This window comes from Lactuca saligna, chromosome 5, assembly GCF_052625555.1.
Source record: "Lactuca saligna cultivar CGN05327 chromosome 5, ASM5262555v1, whole genome shotgun sequence".
Classification (NCBI taxonomy): domain Eukaryota; kingdom Viridiplantae; phylum Streptophyta; class Magnoliopsida; order Asterales; family Asteraceae; genus Lactuca; species Lactuca saligna.
In genome coordinates, this window is record NC_136421.1 from 21,309,243 (window position 1) to 21,327,084 (window position 17,842).

Sequence of the window (17,842 nt, forward strand, 5' to 3'; positions counted from 1 at the left end):
TTTAATTAACAAAATTATAAATATTATTAAAAAGAAATCGAAAAGTCATGGGGTTTCAAATGAATGTGGTGAAGGGAAAAAATATATGTGAGTTTCAAATGAATATGATGAAATGAAAAATACGTCGTTTATAAATATATAATGATATGGTTCAACTTTTCTATGCACTAAAAATATTAATCCAAAAATATTTGTATTATATTTATGGAATTTTCTAATATATTCCCTAACCACACATGTAAGAAACATTTATTAAAGTATTAAATATCAGAAATATTATATATAATTAAATATGATAAATATTAATTATGTATAATAATAAAGCCGTGTTAGAAAATCTCTATATTAAATTATATATAAATTGATAATTGTTTAATGTTTGTTATATTCGTGTTCATCTCGAATTGATATTGATATATTTCCGGTCCACTTTGTACAAAGTCTAAACGTTGACTTTGAACTTAACAAGCATGCAATTGAGTCCTTATAATTAATAATTAAACACAAATAATTAAGCACCACCAACAATCATATTCATTGTTTAATTATTGAAAGCTCTTTAGCGAAGAAGATTGCAACCATGTTTCCCTCTTTAGAAACCTTGATTCTCTTCATAACACCATTTTTCCTTTTGATGATTTTTATCCATATCAAATGGATATCATTGCATTCAAATACCACCAAAAACTTACCACCATTTGTACGAAGGTTTCCAATCATCGGAAACCTACACCAACTAGGCTCAGCCCCTCACCGTTCTCTGAGGACATTAGCCCAGAAACATGGTCCGCTAGTGTTGATTCATTTAGGCAGCGTGCCTGTGGTTGTAGCTTCATCCGCTGAAGCAGCTCAAGAAATCATGAAAACCCATGATCTAATATTCTCAAACAGACCCGATATGGGTATTCTCAATAGATTGACTTACAATGCTAAAAACGTAGGATTTGCACGTTATGGAGAATATTGGAGGCAGGCAAAAAGTCTTTATGTCCTCCATCTCCTAAGTGCAAAAAGAGTTGACTTGTTCCAACATGTCAGAGAAGACGAGATAGCTCTTATGATCAATATGATTGGAAACAACAGTGATTCTGTGATCGACTTAAGCAAGATCATTGTCTCGCTTACGAGTGATATCATCTGTCGGATAGCTTTGGGACGAAAATATGATAAGACTTTTACAGACTTGACAACGAGGTTAATGGAGATGTCGGGTGTGTTTAGCGTTGGAAGCTATATTCCATATCTTTCGGTGGTGGATCGTTTAATTGGCTTGGAAGCAAGAGCGGATAAACTTGCGAAAGAATGTGATGTGTTTCTGGAGGGTGTAATCGAAGAACATTCAGATAGAAATATAAGAATGGTTGGTGGTGGTGGAAGGCAAGATGTGGTTGACATCTTACTAGAAATTCAAAGAGAACAAACCACCGACTTTCTTGTTCATAGAGATACCATTAAAGCTTTAATCTTGGTAAGCAAATGCCCTAAACTTTTAATATTAGTCTAGAAGATCAAACTTCTATCTTTTTACTAAATAACCAAAATTCCGAAATTTGGTGTTTCCGTTTTTTAATGATATAGTATGTTCAGTACAAAAATGATATTTTTTTTGAAACTTTGGATTTACGATAGAGAATATGACATAAAAGCCTTTAAATTTTCACAAAAATGTCGGTTTTAGGTTCAGTAAAGCTCGAAGTTTTGTTTCATTTGTTTATTTTTACCCCTGTCGCCAGTTTCCAGGTAACCTACCGGTTACTCAATGCCAGTGAAGCCCTTGAATTTTCACAAAATTTCAGATTTACCCTTAAGTTTTTCAAAAATATTCAGATTTACCCTTAACTTGATTATTATTATTATTATTATTATTATTATTATTATTATTATTGTTATTATTATTATTATTATTACTATTATTATTATTATTATTATTATTATTATTATTATTATTATTATTATTATTATTACTACGTATTTTTAATACATTTTAATGTATAAAATTATTTTATACATACATTTTTAAATGTATACAAATATTTTTATTAATATAAATATTTTTTAAAAATATATATACTTGTATTTAGTATTCATATACATTTGAATTCCTACATATTCCATTAAAAACGTATTTATATATTAAAAAGTATTTATTTGTATATAGTAGGTATATATATATATATATATATATATATATATATATATGTATATATATTTATTTATTTATTTATTTCATATAAAAATATATTATATACATATAAATATAAAATACATATTTATATGGATTATATTGCGTAAAAGATATATTTATATGTATTTGTACATATTACTAACTATAAATATGTATTTATTTTATAACTATTTGCATAAGATAGTTTTTATACAAATAAAACACATATTTATATCTATTAAATACAAATGAAAACATAGTTATACATTTCCAAACATATTTATATGTATTAAATACAAATAAAAAGTGTATTTATACATTTAAAGACATATTTATACATTTAAAAATATTTTTATTTGAATTTAATAGATAGAAATATGTATTTCCTCTATATAAAAACTATAGTATGCATATAATTATGAAATAAATACATATTTCTACTTGGTAATATGAACAAATACATCTATTTATATCTTTTATATAATATAAACCATATAAATATGTATTTTTATATTTATATGTATATAATATATTTTTATATGAAATAAATATATATATTTATACCTACTAAATACAAATAAATACATTTTTAACATATAAATACATTACTACAGGAATACATGGGGTTTCAAATGTATATAAATATTAAATAAAAGTATATATATTTTTAAAAATATATTTATATTAGTAAAAATATTTTTGTACATTTAAAAATGTATTAAAAATTAATAATAATAATAATAATAATAATAATAATCATAATAATAATAATAATAATAACAATAATAATAATAATAATAATAATAATAATAATAATAATAATAAACAAAATAATCAAAATAAAAATCAATGTAAGGGTAAATTCGAACATTTTTGAAAAACTTAAGTGTAAATCCGAACATTTTTTAAAATTCAAGGGTTTTACTGGCATTAGGTAACTGATAGGTTACCTGGACCTAAAACACGTCCAAGGGTAAAACCGACATTTTTGTGAAAACTTAAGGGCTTTTATTTCATTTTCCCTTTGGGATATGTTTTTTAAATTTTGGAACAGTTTCTTTTTTTACTTTGTCAGTAATGTTTAGCCCAAATTTTGAAATTTACTTTTTTTTTTTGGTATGACATAAAGTTATTTTGAGACAAAACAGATTTATCCTGAAATATACATTTTCGGGCATGATGGCCATTTGGCTAGCTAAAGAAAATTTTTTCATTTTTCGATATATTCTCCCAATCATGTGGTCAGTTTTGTGATTATCCCTGTATAGATCTTGGACGAGTAGCTAGTTTAAACTTTCTATGTTTGATGAAGGAAACTTTTGTTGCTGGGACGGATACTACATTCACAACTCTTGAGTGGGCAATCTCTGAGCTAATAAGACATCCAAGAGCAATGAAAAGACTCCTACAAGAACTAAGAGAAATAGCCCAACAAAAACCTAGAATAACAGAGAAAGATCTAGAGAACACACAACACCCATACTTAGAAGCTGTACTAAAAGAGAGCATGCGGTTGCATACTCCACTTCCACTACTTGTTCCTCGAGAATCCACACAAGATGTCAAACTTATGGGCTATGACATTGCAACTGGAACTCGGGTGATAATTAATGCATGGGCGATATCAAGAGATCCTAATATATGGGAAGAACCAGAAGATTTTATGCCAGAAAGATTCTTGAATAGTTGCATTGACTACAAAGGTCTTGACTTTGAACTTCTTCCCTTTGGTGGGGGTAGAAGAAAGTGCCCTGGTATTAATTTTGCTATGGCTATTAACAAGCTTGCTTTAGCAAATTTAGTGTACAAGTTTGACTTCAAAGTGCCAAATGAAGGGAAAGTGGAAGAATTGGACATGAGTGAATCTAGTGGGCTTACAGTCCATAGGAAGTACCCTTTGCTTGTTATACCAAATACTCGTTTTTAGATTTTATTCTAAGGTTGATGCTACATTGATCTACGGTAGTAGGTTACCTTTGGAAAACATTTGTTTGATAATCCCTAAATTTTATAGCTTGTATCTATTTTTTTTAGTTGTCAAAATCTGTATATGTATGTGAATGTTTATGTGTGCTTGAATTATATAAAAAGCTAACGACATCATATATCAAGTAACTTTGGTGAATAAATACAGTGTTGATCGGAATTACATACCACATTACTTGTACATAGAGATTAAAATATTAAAGCTTTAACTTTGGTAATAAAATTCCCCAAAAAAGTTATCTTTGTAGAAATGATAAATGGAAGTCTTTTAACATGCATTTGCACTGTGATTTCATATTTTAGGATGCACTACAAGAGTTATGGCTTTACACTATGTATAGTTTTCTCTAATAGATCATGTACACATCTTCTGTATTCATGTTACATATTGTATATTTATATAGCTTTGAGATTTCCGATGTGGTCATTAGGCCAGCATAACAAAGTTCCATATTTGCTTTTAAGAGTGTAATTTCAATAATAGATGCTAGTGATAAATTGAAAGGGTGTATGTTGTATATACATGCAAGTAAAAAACATCGTTTTACTATTTGGTAATTCTAAATACTTGCTATATATTGGGGTTTTTTAGTTGTGACTATGTTCAAATGCATTGTAGACCATGTACAAAAATAAAATAAGACCATCAATAATTTACGTGTAAATTAAAATATAAAAGTAACTATATTGAATAGAAGAAATATGAATGGGTGTTAATTACAATTGAGCACCAAAACCAATTTTAAAAAATGTACATAAACTGATTGGAATTTCTATATTACAGGAAAATTGTTGTAACATCCGGAATTTTAGTGTTACTATTGTGTATGTTAATCTTGAGATTTAAGGAGAGAATCGATGAGTTGATGGTCCAACTCGCCGAGTCGAGTCGAGTTGCTTACGTGGATTTAATAAGTGAACCTGACGAGTCAGAGAACTGACTCGCCGAGTAGGTACCGGGCGGAGAAACCCTAATTTACTAGGTTTGGGACCTATTTAAAGGTAATTATAGCCTCATTTGTGGCTACTTTTCCTTGAGAGAAAAACCCTAAACGTGTATAGAGAGCCATGAGAGTTTTAGAAGGTAAAACTTAGAGTAGACTAGTGCATCTCTTGGGGAGAAGAGCAGATCATCCAACAAGGGAGCTAGAGAATCAGTGGATCTGGTGTAACTTCGTGAAAGGTATTGAGTAAGAGGTAAAAGCTTGCACCTTTCTTGTTATTTTGCTTAGATCTTGTAAAGATGGAAGATTAGGGTTTCTTCCACCATTGTTGGGACTTTGAATACATAAGATCCCTTTTGATGCCTAGACTTCCGATCTGGACTTTGTGAGGCCCGAAGAGTCCAAAGATTATAGTTTTATTTAGCCATATAAGAGTTATTGTGGTTAATCATTCTTGTTAGAGTTATATTGGCATTTCGAGCCTTATATGACATGTTTAAACGTAAAGCTTGTAGCTTTACGTGACAATCGACCCTTAGGATGGTAGATCTAGTGTTTGGGATATGGATCTGCCTTAAATTGTTTGAATGAAGAATCTGATCGAAGGAACTCGTCGAGTCCATGGCCTAACACGACGAGCCGGTGAGGGTTTATCCTGATGGGTTGCTTGAGTGATAACTCGGTGAGTTGGGAGTTAACTCGGCAAGTTGAGCTGGACTTTTTGAGACTTCTGAGGATACGAGGGGACTCGACGAGTCGCAAGAGTGCGCTCGACGATTCGGGTCAGTCATGGACTGTTGACTCGAGTTTGACTTCTTATGACTTTGGGGTTTTGGTCAACATGACTAATAGAGACCATGGAGGGGTAAAATGGTCTTTTATCCACTTCAAAGAGTTAGAAAGAGAAAGAATAGTCGTTAGTTATTTGAATTGTGAAAAGAGTATTAATTATAGATATTCATCCCTTGCGTTAGGCAAAGTTTAGTTCCATATTCGGGTGCGGGGTTGTTTACTTGTTACTTATAAGGTGAGTCTTCTCACTATATTTTACCTAGAGTGGTATTTATGTGTAACCGGAAGGTCTTATGTGCTTACTTGAGTTGTGTATTTTGTCTATGTGGTATATATGCGATATTATGTGACCGAATTGGAGAGCCCAACGAGCTATGGGATTGGAGGGTCCCAACCAGACCGGACTTGAGGGTCCATCGAGCCGTGGGATAGGAGGGTCCCATTGAGACACATAGATCGGAGGGTCTTACAGTGTTATAGCCTCGAGTGGCTAATGTGTTGTGTGTGGTATTTTGGGGAACTCACTAAGCTTCATGCTTACCGTGTTATGTGTTATGTGTTTCAGGTTCTTATCAGGATCGCGGGAAGGCGTCGGCTTGATTGTACACACATCCGAGTTGAAGATATGTCTTTGGAGGATCCTGGATTTTTGATGAATGATTTTTATAATGAATTGATAATTTGTTACTTGTGAGTTTTAAGAAAGTGCGACTTGTGGTTTATTGTGTTTTAAAAATGAAAATTTTGGTTGAAAATTTACGTTGTTACAATTGTAAAAAACCAAACCTTTGAAGCAGGAGCAAAAAGAAATTGAACCATGGTGGATCAGGTAAAAGGCCAACGATAACTCATGCCAAATGAGTATAGAATTAAGTGGCTTTCCCACTTTCCTGGGAGACTTTTGCAAATATAAATATTTATTGTAAACAAAAACGTACAATGGAGAGTTTAAGATGATTTCCAAGCGATAGCATCTCCACCAAGAGTGAACACATATCCACTTGTGGATTTTGCCTATAATGTATTGGAAATGTAATTTTCATCACATTACCCTTCAAGAATAGGAGGATATCTCATGTAATGCAATCCATAATTCATTGTATGCTTTAAATATCTAAGCACTCTCACTAATGCATACCAATGATCTTTCCTAGGATTGTGGGAGTAGCAGCTCAATCTAGTTACACTATATGCTAAGTCCAGTCTTGTACAATTCATAATATAAATTAAGCTACCAAGAACTTGAGTATATTCTAACTGAGCTAAACTATCACCTTTATTCTTCTTTAGATGACTAGAAGCATCAAATAGGGTGACAACCGGCTTGTCATCATAGTGTCCAAACTTCAGGAGTACACTTTCAATATAATGGGACTGAGTAAGAGTATAACCATTTGGTCTCCTTTGAACTCTTATACCAAGGATCACATCTACTACTCCCAAGTCCTTCATGGAAAAGGATAAGTGTAGCATTTTCTTGGTTTGATTGATCACATCCAAATTAATACCCATTATACGCATATCATCCATATACAAGTATATGATGACACAAGAATTCTTGTATTGTTTGACATAAACACATTTATCGCATTCATTTATTCTAAATCCATTAGAGAGTAATGTGTTGTAAAACTTTTCATGGCATTGCTTTGGAGCCTATTTTAGTCCATAAAGTGATCTAAGTAACTTACACACTTTGGTTTCTTGACCTTAAACCACAAACCCTTCATGTTGATTCATATATATCTCTTCATTTAGTTCACCATACAAGAAGGCTGTTTTCACATCCATTTTGTGTATTTCCAAATTGGGAATGACTACAATTGCTACTAATATGTGAATTGATGTAATTCTTATAACAGATGAATAGGTGTCAAAGAAGTCTTGACCCTATTTTTGAAAATACCCTCTAGCTACTAAACGAGCTTTTTACTTCTCAATGGCACCATCAGGTCTGAACTTCTTCTTGAATATCCATTTCTGCCCAATTAGTTTTTGCCCATGTGGCAAATCTACCAATTTCCAAGTGTTATTATGCATAATAGAGTCAATCTCACTTTTGATTGCCTCTTTCCAATAAGGAGCTTTAGAAGAGTTCGTAGCTTCCATATATGTTTGGTGTTCATTGTTCACTACAAAGGTCATGTGATCAGGTCCAAAATATTTGGCAATTTTGCCTTGTTTACTTCTTTTGGGTTCTAAGTTCTCTTCTTGAACCATAGAAGAACTCTCTTCATTTGATTGTAAACGTTTGTTTGGAATGACATCATTCAGTCCATCATCTAGAGGTCTTTTCCTAGAGCAGGTAATCTCTTTCCCTTTGTCCTTAAAAGGAAAAATATTTGCAAAGAATTCAACCTCTGCTGCTTCCATGATGGTTTGGTTATGGATATCATTAACATGTAATTTATACACAAGAAGCCTATAGGCTGCACTATTCTTGGCAAGGCCAAGATAGATGCAATCTATGGTTTTTGGTCCAAGTTTAGTCCTATTAGGAAGAGGTACTTCTACCATAGCATGGTTACCCCACACTTTCATCCTTTAATAAGAGGGTAACCTCCCTTTCCACAGATGATAGGGTGATTTATCACTCATTTTATGAGGAATTCTATTAAGTATTGAATTTGATGCAAGACATGTTTCTCTCCACAAATTATGTGGTTCTCCATAAGTACTTAACATTGAATTAATTATGTTTTTCAATGTTCTATTCTTTCTTTCTATCAATCCATTTTGTTGAGGAGTATATGGAGTAGTTGTTTGATGTATAGTATAACACCATTTAAAGAACAAAATTCAGCAAACTCTTTGGATTCATATTCTCCTCCTCGATCAGACCTTAAAATTTTGATCTTTTTGTCAAGTTGATTTTTAACTTCAGTCATGTAATTCTTAAAAGAATTCAAGGCTTCATCCTTGGTACTTAAAAAATAAATATAAAAATACTTGCTGCAATCATCAATAAAAGAAATATAATAATTCTTTCCTCCACTTGTAGGTGCTGCTCTAAAATCACATAGTGGATTAAGCCAAGTATTTCATTAGATTTTTCAACTGATTTTTGAGGATGTTATGAAAATTTTGATTCTACACAAACCTCGTATTTTATGTTTTTATCTAATGATCATTTTGGTAACATGCCAAGTTTTTCCATTCTTTGAATAAAGCGAAAATTAACATGTCCCAAACGAGAATGCCACAAAAATGAAGGATCATGCATATATATAGATGAGGGGCTAGTAGAGCCCATTATTGCATTAGGATTAACTGTAACATCCCAATTTTCGAGACCAAAAAACTCATTTTAATAAAACGTTTTATAAAAAAACATTTGAAATAAAACACAACTGAATAACATCCTTTCGTAAAAACATAATCACGTGTCTCAAAACCAGAACATACAAATAGTAATATTGTCAGAGTACAATCCCAAGAACATGATAGTTCAGAAATCGTATGTGTATGAGATGCGCAGCTACTGCATCAGCTCCTTCCCCTTCGTTGAAGAGGTACCTGAAAGAAAACTAAAAACTATAAGCACGAAGCATAGTGAGCTCCCCCACCATACCACATACCACATAACATACATACTTTTAGGCAATTCTAGGGAACCTAACCTACCCTGTCCGGCCATTCTGGGGCGCCCGCCTACCCTGTCTGGCAATTCTAGGGTGCCGACCTACCATTTGGTTTATGCCAACCGGCTACGGGGACTAATTTACCCCTACTACTACCACATAATAATATATCATAAACATATTGTCATACATATCTGGGGTGCTCGACCTACCCTGTGGTCCTCAGGACCGTAACATAGGGACTATACCTCTACTACCTACTATCTAATACATTGTATCATGCTAGCACATAATCATAACTGATAACAACAAACCATATAATTATCACGAATACAATTATCTCGATTATGACTCTTACTAACAGGGCAAGCCTTGGTGCTTTAGATTCACTTCTACTGGAAGGTAACGCACCTCAGTGTCATGAAGTTTTTGAACTATTCCCGATGCCGAGATCAACTCCTCTCAATTCCTACACATAATAATCTTCCTTAATTACCATTTCATACACTTAACCCCTTTCGAGGGTCAACACCTTGGTCAAAGTCGACTCTGGGTCAAAGTCAACTTCTGGTTGACTCAACTCGCCGAGTTGACCCACCAAATCGCCGAGTTCGATAATCCTTGGAATGCTAAACCCTCGACCTTACTCGCCGAGTCTTTTAAGAGCTTGCCGAGTTCTCCTTCAAAAAAAGTCAGGAACTCCTACAACTGACTTTCTGAGTTCATCCTTGAACTCGTCGAGTCCTGCATCATGCAAGATGGCACATCTAGTCTTGGACTTGCCGAGTTCTCCATGAACTCGTCGAGTTCTTCTTCATGCAGTTGGGGCTTAGTCTTCAACTCGCCGAGTTTTGTTCTTGAACTCGCTGAGTTCCATGATCTTTAGATCCACCATGAAACCAGCTGGCTGAGTCTTCTTCCAACACAACACATTGTTCATTATCTGAAGAGGTTTGGGGGAAACTGTGACCCGACTTGTCGAGTCATATGAGCGACTAGCTGAGTCCATCCATGTCCAAAACTATTCAGTTGATTTCAATTGGCCTTAATGCATTTAAAACATAGATTTGACCTCCTAGGGTCCATATTACATGTAAAGTTACAAACATGACGTTCATGAATGGTGTATTTGGCTCAAATGGTCCTAACAAGATGTTTATATGGTGCAAGGGACTCCCATGGCCACAAACTTGGCACTCATATGCCATGGGGTCCCTTTAAGGCTCTTGATCCGAAGTTGTAGCTCCCACTCAAGCTTGCATCCAGAAATGGCTCCATAAAACCCTAACTTACCCCATGAAGGGATCTAAGGATGGAATAAGAAAGGTATAGACTTTATACCTCAAATGAGTTGGAAAAGTGGCACAATCTCTGGATCTACTTTCTTCCTCAAGAACCTTCAAGCTTTCTCTTTCTTCTCTAGCTTCAAAATCACCACAAACACATAACTATGGCTCAAGAATACTGAAAATGGGCTAGGGTTTCGTGAATGCTATTTGGAGGTGATGGAGGCTGTAATGAAGGTCAATTAAGGTGTTTAAATAGGGTGCAAAATCTTAAAATTAGGGTTTCACCCAAACATGCCTACTCGTTGATTCGGGGCATCTGACTCATCGAGTAGGTCCTTCCTCTCGCGTCCAAAATTAGCTTCGAATCGATGAGTTGGGACCTCCAACTCGCCGAATTCCAGAGTAAAATGCAAAAATTCATATTTAAGAATACGTACCAGGAACTGGGCGCTACATTATCATTGGTTACATCATTGTTTGGTGTTTCAACACCATAGTACAAAGGTAAGACACTGACTTTGAAGAGGCCCTCACTAAGGTATCCTTTCCAACATACATCCCACCCTTGGTGAGAACAAACTTATCAGACTCAAATACAAGTTTGAATCCCATGTTACTATGAATAGGACCATAAATCAGATTCTTAGTAATTTCAGGAACATGCAAGACATCACTTAAAACAAGTTCTTTTTTCAGAAGTCAGTTGTATCACCTTTCCCTTTCCTTTAACTTTTGTAGTAGAGCCATTCCCCAGAAACATTGTTTCAGAATCCGAGAGTTTATGGTATGTAGAAAACATGGTTCAGGAGTTGTGAATGTGCCTTATGGCTCCAATATCAATCCACCAATCTACACAATTTCTAACCATGTTGGTTTGAATCATAGCAACAAACTGATTTGGTGATTCAACCATGTTGTCTTGACCAGAATTTCCTCCACCAGAATTACCACCATTGTTTCCATTGTTTCCTACATTGGTTCCTCCATTGTTTCCTCATTGACCCCTCCTGAATCTACAAAATTTGGCCTTGTGTCTAGTTTTTCCACAAACATAACATAGACCATAATTCTTCTTGTTAGGGCTATGATTTTTTCCATCTTTGGAAGAGTTTTTGGAGCCTTGCTTCCTTTTCTTGTTGTTGTGCTTTATCCTTGAATCATTTTCTTCTATAACAAAGTTTGCACTTGGTTCCAAGGAATTTGCATCTTCCTTCTCATTCAATCTGTTATCTTCTTCCACACGAATTCTCAACACAAGTTGCTCAAAACTCATGTCATCAGTTAAGTGCTTAATATATAGTTTGAAATTCTTCCAAGAAGGAGGAAGTTTTTCAATGATTGAACCAATAAGAAAGTTAGAGTTTAAACCCATACTTTAAGATCATGTTCAATGACTTGAATTTCCACCACTTGTTTGAGGACAAATTTGGTATCTACCATCTTGAAATTCATGAACTTTCCAATCACAAATTTCTTGGAACATGCCACTTCTATTTTGATTTTCTTTTCCAGTGATTCCCATATCTCTCTTACAGTAGTCATGGTATATTAGATATCATAGATGGAATCGTCCAAGGCATTCAAAATATATATTCTGCAATTATATTCATTTGTGTTTCAAGTTTCCACGGACCTTTGATGTTCTACCAATTGGGATTCAGTGGGTGGTGGTTTTCCTTCTACAGTGAGTACACCAATAGGAGGAGAGGGAGAATCATCAGTGAGAAAATTGGAAACATGAAGAGTTGTTAGATAAAATAACATCTTCTATTGCCATCTTTGGAAATATGAGCCTTTGAATTTCTTAGGCTTTTCTACATGTGTTTTTATGATGGAATTTTGATCCATTCTTCACTCTTTGATTTTTTTTCTTAGATTGTTATGATAGAAGTATAAAATCAACAAAATTCAATAGAAATAAAACAAACGAAATTCAAATATATGTAATATACAAGAATCAATTTACAGAAAACATACTTGTATGATGACTACACATAAAAATATAATCACGAACTTGTACAGATTGAGGCCTGCTTTGCAGTGTCATAAGAAAGAAATTTCCTTGGTAGGGATCTATCAAGAGGATACAACAATAAACTAAGATCTTTTCTTGATTCTGATGAAATTCACTATGGTCCCTTCATTGTTTGTGAAATATGAAATTATATGAGGAATATGTGTGTGGTTTTTCTGAACCTGGAATCTGGTCTTTGGTGATCTCTTTATAGATATAGATTGACTGTTTTTCCCACCAAAAACTGCTAACCGAAAATAACTACCAAGACAGTTAAAACGAATTTAACAGATTTTTAATATAAAATAAAAGTCAAAACTCATATATATATATATATATATATATATATATATATATATATATATATATATATATATATATATATTCTGAGTTTTGACTTTTATTTAATGTAACTAGTCAATGAGACCCCATGAGCCCCAAGGCCAAAGGCCAATCTTTTGACCATTATATATATATATATATATATATATATATATATATATATATATATATATATATATATATATATATATATATATATATAAACCTAAGTCTTTCAAGACCAATTTGACTAGCCTAATCACCAAATCCAACCCAATCCATTTAGTTCAAGCCTTTGATCTAATTAGTAAACAACTAGTAGGAGGCTTTTTAAGGGAGTATAAGTTTCCTCTTTCTTCCAATATGGGACAAGTCCCATAGAGAAAGTTTTTCATTTAACAAAGTTCCAACAATACCCCTCATTTCCTATTCAAACTCCAAGAATATCCCACATTTAAACACAAAATAAGTGAAATTTGATATTCAAATCAGGGATGTAGAATATGACATGCATCTGAATAAGTTTTGTAAAACTTGAACCTTTCATAAGTAGTACTGCTTGGATCTACTTGGTGGGTAGTGAGCTAGAGTCTTGAACTCGCCGTTTTTTATAGTAGAATAAAAAAAAGTATAACACGTATCATATCTAAGCATAGATCATTTCTTACTATTGTGTTCATTTGGTCGTAAACAATCCTTTCTTCATGAGACTTTTAGAGAACTTAACCATATCGACTCCCAAAGATGCGACATCACATCCATCTCACATTGGTAATGCTAATCTAGAATAATTCGTACTATTCCACTATAAAAGCTATCATCATTATTAAGAATAAAGAATTCATCCCTATATCATCAACAGAGAAAAACAAAATAAATATCATAGGAGTGAGAATACCTTTGTGTTAGTGATTCTTTGAGTCTTCCCCAACTAGTTTTCCTATTTAACCTAGACCATGGGATCTCCAATGTTGCTACGTTAGGTTTCCACCAGGTTGTGACTCATTATGTTGGCTTTAAGCGCATCCCCCTCGATGTGAAGAGAACTTGCTCTCTAATACGGCCTTTTGTCAATGGTTCAACTATATTTTCCTTTGACTTTATGTAACTAACGGAAATGATTTTATTCTTCAGCGCGTCTGTTATTGTAATATATCTACGCCTAATGTGTCTCGACTTGCCATTGTATATATGATTTTGTGCTCTAGTAAGAGTAGCCATACTATCACAATGTATGCCAATGGTAGTAACAGGTTAAGGCCACAAAGGAATACCTTCTAGGAAACTTTTAAGTCATTCAGCTTCTTCAACAGCCTTGTCTAAAGCAACAAACTCTTCTTCCATTATAGAACGAGTATTCATAGTTTACATAGATGATTTACAAGAGATAGCAGCTCCACCAAAAGTGAACACATATCCACTTGTGGATTTTGCCTCTGAGGTATTGGAAATCCAATTTGCATCACAATACCCTTCAAGAACACGTAACACCATAAATTTTCAAACAAATTTTTTCATTTTAAAAATCACATAATTCTCATAAAAAAAATTTTAAAACCCAAAGTTCCAAATGATAAAAAACACATGTCCATAATTGTTTGACTATAAATCCAGGATCCTCAAAAACATAACCCTATCTCGTGTGTACAATCAAGCCAGCACCTTCCCGCGATCCTGAGAAGTACCTGAAACAAATATCACATAACATGGTAAGCACAAAGCTTAGTGACTTCCCCAAAATACCACACATATTGTAAGTTTTTGAGCATACTAACACTCCTAAGGTGTACATGCAACCCTAGAAACCTTGGATCTATGTTTGTCTAAAATACATGCAAAATTTGATTTCAAAGGTTCTTAATCCTATCTAGCTTACATGGGGAACTTTAAACACAAAAGATAGCTAGAAATACATACCTTGTAGTGATTTGGATTCCTTGAAAACTTTGTGAGCCTAGGACCCCAAGTTTGATGCCTCAAATGTCTCACACAACACTAAATGCACTTGGAATAAACTTTGAGAGCAATATCACACTTCTAAAATCGGCTAGCCCTCTCTATACTTTCTAGTCTCCGATTTTAGTGAGCATAAGCAACCTTATATAGTGTGTTACAATTAGGGTTACATCATGTAAACCCTAATTGTCATGACCTTTCATTTCCATGAATCATGGGTCCTATAAACACCATGGAGCATCCTATGAGCCTTAGCCCAACTTGATAATCCATGGAGAATTAAGCCCACAATACAAGTATGAGTGATTTACACAATCAACCCATATATTTAATTAGTCACATTTTGATCACTTAATCAACTCTAAATTAATTCTTGATCAATACTAATTAAATAATATTATTAATATATTAGAACATATAATATATTAATAAACCATAAGTGCTATTTTTCTCATTGTAGTCTATCCAAATGCATGATGTCATGCAACCCAAATGGACCATGCCAAACCGGGTCAAGTTCATACCAAAAACAATTATGGACTTAGACACCTTATCCAACAGTCTCCCACTTGGATAAGTCTATTAATTATAACTACAAGTATGACTTTAGAAACAGTTATGGACTTAGACACCTTATCATATAATCCTCTGTTCTAGATATCAGCCGGACAAATACATGGAACAATGTCTTACTTATTGTCCAACAGTTTGTTTCCCGATTTCCGATTTGTTTGACAAAGAACTTAATTGAACACATCAATTTAGTTCTGACCGGGCCCGATACATAGGTCAAAACAAAATCATCGAGGGGCCTAGATATCACTTCTAATCCAAGAAGGAACATATAAACTTCGACTCATATTCTTGTTCTACCACTTGTTGAATCATACATGAAAGTACGTTTTATAACATCAAGTTACCAATGCGTTTTCGTACGATCAATGTATAACCAACTCATAGCCAACAAGTCATATATCTAGGTTTGAAGACTTATATGATATTACCATCTCACGATCACTCGAGATAAATTCCATGAAGTGATACCAGTGAGCGTGGGTTGAGTCCAATACTCAGAAATTATGAGTACTCATGAGGTGTTGTAGCACCACTTTGCTACAAGCCAACCTCATGACAGTCTTGATTCATATCTACTTTCGACATATGACCGACTATTGAGAATTTGAATAACATGTAATACACAACATAGATATTTTGGAAGTCAAAATATGCAAAAGAAATTATAGTAAACGATTGACAAAAGATAACAACACTTTACTCATATTTATGAGCTATCTAACTACTAAAAACACAACTTTTATTCATATTTCTGAGCTAGCAACACTTTACTCATATTACTGAGCTATCTATCTAAACACAAATTTTATTCATCATCAAATGTCAATTACACTTTACAAATTTATGAGCTATCTAACTACTAAAAACTAATATCATCCTTCATCCCTATGCGCCTCGCATGCTGGAGATGCTTAACCCTACCAAGTCCCTTCGTGAGGGGGTCTGTTGGGTTCTTATCCGATGATACCCTCTTTGCCACGAGGAGTCCTTATTCTATTCTATGTCTGATGATATGGTATTTTCTGTCGATATGTCTGGATCTTCCATGATCCCTTGGTTCTTTCGCTAAGGCTACTCACTTTCATTATCACATAAAATTTCCATAGGCTCCTTTATAGCTGGTATAAATCCAAGGTCTCCAATGAAGTTCTTCAGCCATATCGCCTCCTTTGCTGCCTCGCTTGCTGCTATATACTCTGATTCGCAAGTTGAATCGGCCACTGTCTCCTGCTTGGAACTTTTCCAAGTAATTGCTCCTCCGTTTAAGGTAAAGACCCAGCCTGACTGAGAGGGGAAATTATCCCTATCAGTCTGGAAGCTAGCATCAATATACCCTAAAACTCTAAAGTCATCACTCCCACCAAGGGTAAGAATCGAGTCCTTAGTCCTCTGAAGGTACTTGAGAATATTCTTTACCACAGTCCAGTGAGCCTTGTCAGGGTTCCCTTAATATCTTCTAACCATGCTCAAGGCGAAGGCCACATCAGGATGAGTACAAGTCATAGCATACATGATCGAACCTACATCAGAAGCATAAGGTACTCGGCTCATTTCTGCTATCTCAGCCTTGGTACTCAAGCTATGACTCTTAATCAATTTAGAGTTACTCTGGATAGGTAACTCTCCTTTCTTGGAATCCTGCATGTTGAACCTCTTCAGCACCTTATCCAAGTAGGTACTCTGACTAAGTCCAATTACTCTTTTACTCCGGTCTCCCAGAATCCTTATCCCTAGAATATAGGTAGCTTCACCTAGGTCTTTCATAGCGAAACACTTCCCAAGCCAGGACTTCACTTCCTGCAAGGTTGGGATGTCATTTCCTATGAGTAGTATGTTATCCACATACAGTACCAAAAAGGTAACTATACTCCCACTAGGCTTGACATATACGTAAGATTCATCTTCACTCCTCGAAAAGCTAAACTCTTTGACTTTCTCATTGAAACAAAGATTCCATCTGCGAGGTGCTTGTTTAAATCCATAGATGGATTTTTCAAGCTTACACACTCTATTAGGGTATTATGTATTGACAAAACCCTCTGGCTGACACATGTAAACATTTTCAGCGAAACTTCCATTAAGGAAGGCGGTTTTGACATTCATTTTCCATATTTCATAATCATGAAATGCAACAATGGCTAACAGGACCCTAATAGACTTAATCTTTACTACTGTTGAAAAGGTCTCATTATAATCAACTCCTGGAGTTTGAGAAAAAA

At 34.1% G+C, this 17,842-nt stretch overlaps 1 protein-coding gene across 1 annotated transcript; it reads left to right on the forward strand.

Annotated features, from left to right (window-relative positions):
- The first annotated feature begins 531 nt into the window (after positions 1-531).
- LOC144998052 (3-beta-hydroxylase-like) lies at positions 532-4,279 on the forward strand. The gene is made up of 2 exons (XM_078957888.1): positions 532-1,468; positions 3,477-4,279. Exons 1-2 carry the CDS (start codon positions 581-583, stop codon positions 4,089-4,091), a joined length of 1,503 nt encoding a protein of 500 aa, XP_078814014.1. The 5' UTR covers positions 532-580; the 3' UTR covers positions 4,092-4,279.
- The last annotated feature ends 13,563 nt before the right edge of the window (positions 4,280-17,842 follow it).

Bases quoted from the DNA above. Each gene is read 5' to 3' on its own strand.
- LOC144998052 (XM_078957888.1), top strand. From the start codon at position 581: ATGTTTCCCTCTTTAGAAACCTTGATTCTCTTCATAACACCATTTTTC. The intron at 1,469-3,476 runs GTAAGCAAATGC...TGTTTGATGAAG, and splicing joins CCATTAAAGCTTTAATCTTG to GAAACTTTTGTTGCTGGGAC.